The 9,326-nt window shown below is 36.9% G+C and overlaps 1 protein-coding gene across 2 annotated transcripts; it reads right to left on the reverse strand.

The window, feature by feature from the left end:
• Window positions 1-4,369: 4,369 nt before the first annotated feature.
• LOC117728596 (cytochrome b5) lies at window positions 4,370-8,230 on the reverse strand. 2 transcript variants are annotated; one of them, XM_034529299.1, is made up of 5 exons: window positions 7,704-8,230; window positions 6,940-7,068; window positions 6,166-6,192; window positions 6,031-6,062; window positions 4,370-5,783 (listed from the first exon to the last, which is right to left on the reverse strand). In XM_034529299.1, exons 1-5 carry the CDS (start codon window positions 7,899-7,901, stop codon window positions 5,693-5,695), a joined length of 477 nt encoding a protein of 158 aa, XP_034385190.1. In that variant the 5' UTR covers window positions 7,902-8,230; the 3' UTR covers window positions 4,370-5,692. The 2 variants fall into 2 exon arrangements, with proteins under 2 accessions (XP_034385190.1, XP_034385189.1); XM_034529298.1 differs by having other exon boundaries at window positions 4,370-5,786; window positions 7,704-8,227.
• Between the last annotated feature and the right edge of the window lie 1,096 nt (window positions 8,231-9,326).

Genomic DNA, 9,326 nt, shown 5'->3' on the forward strand with positions numbered 1-9,326 from the left:
ACATCGTCAGGGACCTCTGTGCTGTCTTGTAAGTAAGGTATCAAGGGTAAGATGTGGGTCACATTGGTTGCAATGCAGACAGGTTGGCACTAAGACAGGCTAGCATGGTACTTGAAATAACCACTAAAAGTCTAAATCTTTGTGATTTGAGTCATTGTATATTTTTCTAATTATTTTATTAAACAGTGTTCAGTTGAGCGGGACACAGGCTTAATTTATAACTTATTTGGATTGTTTTTGTTTTACCATGCACACAGTCTTGCCAAGATTTGATTCACTGTCAGAGACGGCATCTTAAACCACATTTTTACTTGTTTTTTAGTTAGTTATCAGCCATGTCTGTGCCCCAGAAATGCCTATTTTGCATTCCAGCTATAGAACCGATCTTTTATTGGTGTCAACTGTATTTAGACTTGTTGCTTAGGTCAACATATTATACCTCACATTTGAAGTTAGTCAATTGGATAATCACAACAAACAGAACTTTAGACTCTTATTCACATGATAAATGTGTGAACTAACATCACTATCCGATTAGAAGTGCTTTGAAGGATTAAAGCCATCAAACTCTCCTTCAATTTAAACAGTGAGTTGAAGACCTTGGCATATAACCGCTGGGAGAAGGTAACCTTTAAGTCACGGCATTTAATAAACTAATTATGCAGGTACACTGTAGAAAGGTCACCACATGTGTGCTGGAAAGAGATAACTTGGGTAACTTCTGAGGCTGTGGTTGTTTATTTTGAGATATTCGGTCCAAGATCATCCTCTCATTATCTTCTACCACAGTCACGATGAAGATTGATTTAGATTTCAAGTTAATCAGGAGTAAGGATATTTCCAAAAACATTAACAGAAACAAAAATTCCGAAACCATTTTATGCAACTTATTTTAGCCTTTGGGTGTCCTCATCATTCATGTTTGTGCATATGCAAATGTATTAAGCATTAGAAGGTATGTCACTAAATCATGCTAAAACAATAACTAACTTAATATTGACCTTTTTTGTATGTATACGTTTTTGTTATGTTTCTAATTTTATAAAGAATGAAAAAATAGCAAATAATAATGTATTGGTTTATGGATGATCTATGAAATAAAGCATTATGCCTTTTGAAGTCTGTCTTCACTTAGTCTGAGTTGAGTATTTACAAATGCATCATTTGTAAAACATTAATGAAGTTAAAGTGAGAAGCGTTAACGATCAGCTGTATCATAAGTTCTGCTGCTCTCTAAATAACACAACAGATGTGTCAAAGGAACAGTGATAAGCCGTGTAACTTCGTACCTGAACATGTTCCTACATGAGCAGCTCTGGATTTATCTGCAACACTTGTAGATGCTGTTTTGTTTTTTCTGAAGATTGAATTGGAAAGCAAAATTCCAAGCATTTTATGGTTGAGCAATTGAATACGGGGGTTTGTAATTACCACTCATTTAATAATGGAAGTTTGTTTTGTTTCACAGGCTGGATGTTTTATAGTAGATCACATGGTGTGTATGTTTTGGAGTAGACAGAATAATTTAATGTAGTTCCTAGTCTACTGTTGTGTTATTTAGGTATTATATATCTTAACATCTGACTGCAATGTTAAATTACTAAACTATTTTGGTTTGCTTTATGCTAGACAGATTACATTACATGTCATTTAGCTGACGCTTTTATCCAAAGCGACTTACAATAAGTGCATTCAACCATGAGTACAAACTCAGAACAACAAGAATCAAGCAAGTAACATTTCTTCAAGAAAGCCAAACTAACACCAGCATTTGACATGTTAGATGTTGGTAATATTTGTTGTCAGTGTTCACTTTTACATCTGATTAAGTGTATTATGATGAATCACTTGAATTGGATTATGCAAATGACCACCTACCAATGCCATGTTGGGTGAAGGGTTGAGCCAGGGGTACAGAGTTAAATAACAACATTGAAATTAATTGAGGATGAGAATATAATGCTTTGACTTCTGAATAATGAATTGGAATGAATTTGATCGTTAGTGTGCATCATGAATAACCGCAGAGCAACAGTCTCTCTCTCTGGTAATTCAATATTCATATAAGGGTGGTGTAAATACATGGGCCAAGTCTACTTTGCTCTGATATATACGTTTGAAAGTGTTTCCCTTATTTGTACATAAACTGATATTTAGAATATATTTTTCATTAGCTTATTGATGTGGTGTGAAGCAGAGCCCCACGCTCAGCAACGTGTCTAAATCCTAAAGTTGGGGATGTTTTTTTTGTGAAAGGTGAGTGAACCTTTTAGGCAGTTGTCACAGCTGCAAAACCCTCAGGAGTTCCTCTGCTGACAGAAAATGTGTGACTGACATTGGTTATGTCTGTGCTGCTGTATCTCTGCGACCATGGATATCTCTGCCACATGAAAACAAAGAAGGAAATTAATTTAAACATCTCGAGTAAAACAAATGAAACTATATGTTATCCACGTATTGGTGACTTTTTGGACTGAGTCGGGCATAATGTTTGCTCCTGCAGCATCCATAAGTGTTTTTCCAGCCATTTGAGGTGTTTGCCGTGCAGGTCTCCCGGGACACTGGAGTGTTGTGCATTAGCTGCCTCAGCTCTCCTTGAGGATGACTGCTGATAGAAATGACAGGCGATCCAGTCATGGGGAATGATGTCTATCTGAGGACTTCATATACTCCCACAAATACAATATGCTGTCTCATAAGAGCTCATAATTCGGTCTGAAATGTAAAGTGTCTTTAAAGATTTATATGACAGAAACTGACAGAACATCTACAATTTAGATTTGACAAATTTCTAAAGCATTCCTTACTTTGCCTTGCTAGACAAAACATAGGCAGGAGTGCCAAAACATGTTTTGGCAGAATATTGTCTGACAAAATAATCTGATTGCACACAGTCTTTGTTTCAGGTTGTTTTCCATCATTGCATCATGTGTGACAGCACTGTTTATAGAGTTTACTGCTGTTCCGTGCCCATGAAAACCTGGAGATGAACATCATACATACATTCTGCACTGAATTTATTAGTGTGTGCACAAGTCAGATGAGCCATTTTAATATATATGTTCGCCTTTTCCAGTAAAGGCCAAAGGAAACATCTGACATATCTTGAGGTTGTAGTGCCACCCTGTGTTAATATTAAGGTATGGCAAAATCATCAATACATAAACAAATGTATATTTTCTTCTGACTGATTGTGGTGGTGCTTGGATGAATTGCTCATCTTATTCTATTGAATGAGTAATTTGGTTATTGCTCAAATTGTGGCGTTGATGCACATTTAAGAACAGTAATGTTGAGGTATTTTTCAGATGAAAGGAAACGCTTTATTCTTTTGACGCTATTCATCAATATATGTATTGAGGGCATTCATTTCTTCATATGTCCCATCTGAATAAACTAGAAGACTTGATGGCTGTTTATTTGTGCTTTCTGGGGTTTGCTGACCACGGGCACTCTGCACTGTGAGGGCTCTTGTGGACGATGCAAATGGGAAGGCTTTAATTTCAATCACCGCTTCATGCTCCTCTCCGCAAAACAAGTAGATGAGGGGAGCAGGCATATGCAGACTCAAGTATTATTCACTTTGTGCTGGTATCGCACTATGAAATGAAAAACAACGTAAAAGTGCATAACCACATTAATGCCATTGTTACAATAATGTGCTCTTTGACGCTCACTGTGATGACCCCTCTCTTCCACTAGCGGTCTGGCTCCTGTTTGCGCTGTTTTGTCTTTCTGGCTGTTCATCAGCTGATGAGCCACACCCGAGCCTGGAGGCTGCTATAAAAAGTCAACACCTGAAGACTGAGGTCGATCCCTTGATTGGTTGTTATTCTTTAAATAAATGTCTATCGTTAACTCGTCTGGTCTCACATCCATGTTGCAGTCTCTGAGCCGGATTGTAACGCTCACCTCCCTGTAAAGCATAAAAAGTGGACCGACTTTCTTTTGGCTAATATAGATTTGTTGCTGACCACTACGCTGTTAAAAATATATAGAAATAACATGTGCAGCTGTGTCCCTAACTAGTCTGTCTGTTTGGGCTTTATCCTTGTTCCCAGTGTCACCGTCAATCCTGAGCACGTTTGACTCAATGATAGATATCAGATTCTGTATTTTAAGAGCCTGCTGCACAGGTCAGGTGCTGACTACCAGCAATTAAAGGTATTTCAAGAGCAGAAGTTAGTTTGCATACCTAGCATTGTTTTCTAGGTTAGATTATATGTTGTATTTGTTTGACAATTGCCACAAGCAGGATGATAACTTTTGAAAGGACAGTTAACTCAACAGACGTATTGTAAAGAGTAATAACGTCATTAAAGTAGCATATTTATACATATATTCAGTTTTAGTGACCAGTCACTTCCACTTTTTTAAAATAATTTTATTCAAAGACACTTAATGACAATTGAGGGATGGCAAATATTTATCGTTACAGCCACTACATTTTAACATCTGCCTTTTTCTAGTCGCATGTAAAAATTGTTATATTCAGAAGTTTTTAATGTTTTAAATAGTTGGTAAATGGACTTAAAGTTGTTCTGGTCTTTGTAGTCTTAGAAATGCTTTGGGAAGCTTTTTATTTACCAGAACACATGACCAACAGCTGAACAGGAAGCTCGAGAATTAATGATGTTGAGCAACTAAAATAGAGTAAAGATATATGCTCTGTGGCCTGAAACACACACCGGACTTCATTGAATACAATTCAAACCCTCTGACAGCTGCATTTCCACTCATCCAAAACGTAACCCCAAAATTAAGATGCATTACAATGAAACACAATTGTGAAAAAGCACCAGTTAAAAATTACTAATTATTCTTTCATGGGTTTTCACTCATTCATTCTAAGATATTTTAGCGAGGTAATAAAATAGTACTGTATTACATACTACATAAATGTATATTAATATAGGGTTCACGCAATTTGAACATTTACACAAATTCCTTATAACAGAACTGTAGAAATATGGGACAAGTCATAACACATTCTAACTTAAATAATCACGGATACCATTTAAGTAATAAAATACCAAAGATTTGACACTGAAATTACATAATTGTAAAGAATGCTTTAACAACCATGTGATGAATGCAATCAAGCAATTTAAAACCAGAAAAGTGCTGTAAAGAGTGAATGGAATAAACTCCTGATTCGTATTCTAATGTAGCAGTAAAAAATATGTCACAAAAGAAATGCATCGGAAATGATGTTCACCGTAAAAAGTAGAATGAGAGGTCAACCATTGCCCTGATTTGATCACCATTCTGCATACTAACATCTCAACATTAAATGCTTCCTGTCTGTCTTATCACTGAAATTATGGTGCATATATACCGTGTAGGTAAAATAACCTTTTTCTGAGCAGGCAAATGAGTAAACAAAAAAGACCCCAAAATGTGTCAAATGCATATAAAGTTTAAGTTAAGGACAGCATTAATGATATCAGGCAGTGACAAATAAATACACAGAAAATGAAGGCAGACAATTTAATAAATGTACCTGCCCAACTGTCTGTCTGGTGCACTCTATGAAGATGGACAAAGGTACTTTATCAAACTGCTCACCTCCTTTTCTTGTTGCAGAGGATGCAGACATTCCTAATCGTGCGTGCTCAGTGTGAGGAGGTTTTTTGGTCAAACATTTCAAGGCCTCCAGATGAAAAAGATGAGATGAAAACAGGATGCCAGCTCAAGACGACTTGTGTTCAAACACATAGTAGCGATACATGACACCAACTATAGTTGCTGCAATAGCAGATATCAACCATGTGGTCCAGGAGCTGCTGGAAATAAATAGAAACATGTATTTATTTAACACAGAATAATTCAAATTAACAAAACAAATGAGAATGGCAACAAAAACAAGATAGAAATTATACATGTTATGGCCCATAGCATCCATCAGTGTTGATATTGATTGAAACTAATAACATTTAATAATTTGCAGGATATTTACAGGGATTTATACAAATCTGAATAATTAGCAGTAAAACCAAGTGACACACAATGTTCATCATGAAGACTCACCTGAACTCTCCTGAGTTCGCCTCATTTTCATCCTGTAGCAGAAAGATAGGACACCATTTAGAGAAATAAATAATTTACCTACGAACCAAGAACTTTGTAGCCTGTCAATTCTGTTTCAGTGACTTTGCTGCTTACCTTTGCTTGCTCCTTTTTTCTGTCATCCTGCAAAGAAAATCAATATATTTATATTAGCATCTTAATGTAATTAAAGACAAATTACACTCATCACCAAGTCAAGAATTAAATGTCAGTTTATCAGTCCATAGTTGTCCATCAAAAAGCTGATGTATTCGTATTATTAGCAGTTGAATATTTACAACTCTAATATAAAAAGTTCTAACTGCAGAAATTAGTCCCTGAAGAGCCATATATACATTTTATTTATATAATATATATATCAAAACTAAGGATGTAGCAACATGACACTTTACTAAAACACTATTGGGGCAATGAAAACTACTAATAAATAAGAAATGTGCTGCTATCACAACTAAACCGTAATTATCTTTAGTATTAGTATCCAACTATACAATATTATTTAGAAATTACTGAAATAAAATCAGACATGGTATACTTTAACAATTTACTCAAATTAAAACTATGTTTGAATGGTCCACACTCTTTTTGTCTTTCTTTCTGACACTTTCCTTGTTGCTGCTTACCTTATCTATGTTAGAACACATTTCTAATTGATTGAATGTCATCTCCCTCAATTAGCTAATAAGCATCTGAATCCCAAATTGTTTTCATGGCATTTGTAACTCAAAGCAACTTTTGTGAAACTAATGGCTGTTTTTTCCTCAACACAATTTGGTGACGGATTAATTACTCTGCTTGCTTAACTTCAGTATTTGACCGAGGGCTATGGACACCATTAAAAGATACTGCAGGCAGGGAATCAGATCTTACCATGTGCACCTCCCCAATGTAGTACTGCTGGAGCATCTCCCTGGCATCTGTGGAATGACCCACATCCTCAAAGCTCTCTGTGGCATCAGAACCTGCCTGCTCTAGCAAAACCTCCTCACCTCCCGGATGCTGAAATCATAGAATAGGTTAACTCAAGAGTGTTGCGCTTGTCAAAATCACTTATTTATGCTTCATTAGCCAAAAGAAATTTACATTTGAAATCACAGGTAAATTCATGAAAGGAAGATTCCGTACTAATTTTTAGATACACAACTGTACTAAAGTATTTACATGTTATGCCCCTACAATTGACAGCTAACTTAATGTTATAATTCTGAACACGTAAACGTTCCATATCGAGTAACTTCCATATGAATTATGATACGAGTAACGTTAACCAAGTTATCGTCATATTATTGAGTTTACAACTTTTAAAACGTTAACGTGTGTGGTTACTACTATTATAATAATAATAATAATAATATGCAGGTATATCGATGCATCTGTAAGCTATAGTTAACGTTACTTATAAACAAGCAACAATAACATTATTGCAATGTTGATTTGACCGTCGGACTTTAAAAACTGGATGTTACAGTTAGTCAGAAAACGTCAATACAGGTTTGTAATTCCAAAAAGTAATCTGAGCCGAAACAGCTAACTAGCGTTAGGTTAACCAAAGACCTCGCTGAGGCACAACATATTACAGAAGCGGTGCCAAAATAGTTGCTACCGATCGGCAGAAAGTGTTTCTTATTTCTTACCTCTTCGAGGAAACTTGTGATGTCATACACTTTGTCGTGGATGATGAGCCAAGAGTCACTGCTCATACTATGCACTCGTATTTCTTCTAATGTGTAATATGTCACACTTTCTACTGTTTCGCCGTTTTTCTCAACATTTGTGTTATTAGCGGATTCACTACCTGTGTGAACGGGGCCGTCGCATATTTGCTCACCCATTCTAACGTCAGTGTAAACAGCCCTAATGTCGCTCTACACCCACAACGCAGCCAGCTAGCGTTAGCTTCCGTTACCCTGGTGTGCACGTAAAGCTAGCTCGCTGACGTAACGTCTAAAATCAGTTCGCACCCTGTTTGAATGAGCGTAGTATTGCTCAAATGTAGCTCCTATAGACACCGTAGAGGCGAGATGCCATACACAACAGTATTACCACACAAATGCTAAATTACGGAATAGGAAAACACCGTAACCCGGCACATCAGCAGACATGTGAAACAGACCAGTGACATGCATGTCGCTTTGACGTGAATCGCAAGCACCTCAACTGACCAATGAAGTTGTGACTCTTGCAGTGGGGTCCAATCAAAATGTACCACATGATGATCACGAGACTTTTGTCTGACGTTTGTCAACGGTGCGCAGTAATTACGCATAGAGATTTCTGTATGACATAAGGTGTCTTTTCTATATCTTTTTGTTAGCTCGTCTTTGTTTTGGCACAATTTGGGATATAGTGATTAACATATGATGTATTATAATTGCAATGACATTCGTCTTTCAACTCTAGACCGACAAACGAGTATGGAAAATAATACACTATTAAAAAAAACATATATATTCATGTCATTTAATATATTCAAGGTGGGCATGCTCCATTAATGTTGCATTAGAAAATGAATCACAATGAATCATCAGATACAAACATGTCCACTCTTGCAACAGCAGCAGAAACACTTGTTGGTTGTATAATGCTCACACCCTGTCACCCCAGCCCAGCACAACAGAGTGCAACAAAAGGGTTGTGCAACAAAAGGCCGTTTGTAGTCCCATTTTGCTTCTTAAGAAAAACACAAAAAACTGATACTTTTGTATATCTGTGGCCGTGGTTGGTATTGTCTTTTAATACCATTTGTGCTTTTCTTAGACACATCTTACCAATATCACAGATGCTCAGTAGATGGGTACAAGTGAAGTTCTGGTTGGTATTAATCACTCGCTGTAGAGCGCCCCAGTCCTGGGCCATGCACATCCCATCCTGGTTTGTCATCTTTCCAGTTAGGATGGTTTCTATTGATCCCCTGTAAACATTAAATACAGACGTTGATGAGCTATCTTCACCAGGATGAACATGTTGAAGACCATGTCAACTCTATTGATTTAGACTGGGGGTGTGTGCCTTTGTCTCCTTTTTTCTAAAATCAACAATCTGCTCCTTAGTTTTACTGATGTTGAGCAGCAGGTTCTGAAACTCTGCAAGATTGATGATTCCCTCTCAATAGGTCTTGTGGTTTGTAATCCTGCCGATGACAGTAGTGTCATCTGGAAACTTCACAACACAGTTCTCTTTATGGGGTAGTCGTGGGTGTACAGCGTGAACAGGAGGGGGCTGAGCACACAGCCCTTGGGAACTGCTTTGATTATACT

This window comes from Cyclopterus lumpus, chromosome 3 (assembly GCF_009769545.1).
Source record: "Cyclopterus lumpus isolate fCycLum1 chromosome 3, fCycLum1.pri, whole genome shotgun sequence".
NCBI lineage: Eukaryota > Metazoa > Chordata > Actinopteri > Perciformes > Cyclopteridae > Cyclopterus > Cyclopterus lumpus.

Excerpts from the sequence above, each read along its gene's own strand:
- LOC117728596 (XM_034529298.1), bottom strand. The coding sequence starts at position 7,901 with ATGGGTGAGCAAATATGCGACGGCCCCGTTCACACAGGTAGTGAATCC. Across the intron at positions 7,069-7,703 it reads TCACAAGTTTCCTCGAAGAG|CATCCGGGAGGTGAGGAGGT; the intron begins GTAAGAAATAAG and ends CTATGATTTCAG. Across the intron at positions 5,787-6,030 it reads GCGAACTCAGGAGAGTTCAG|CAGCTCCTGGACCACATGGT; the intron begins GTGAGTCTTCAT and ends ATTTATTTCCAG.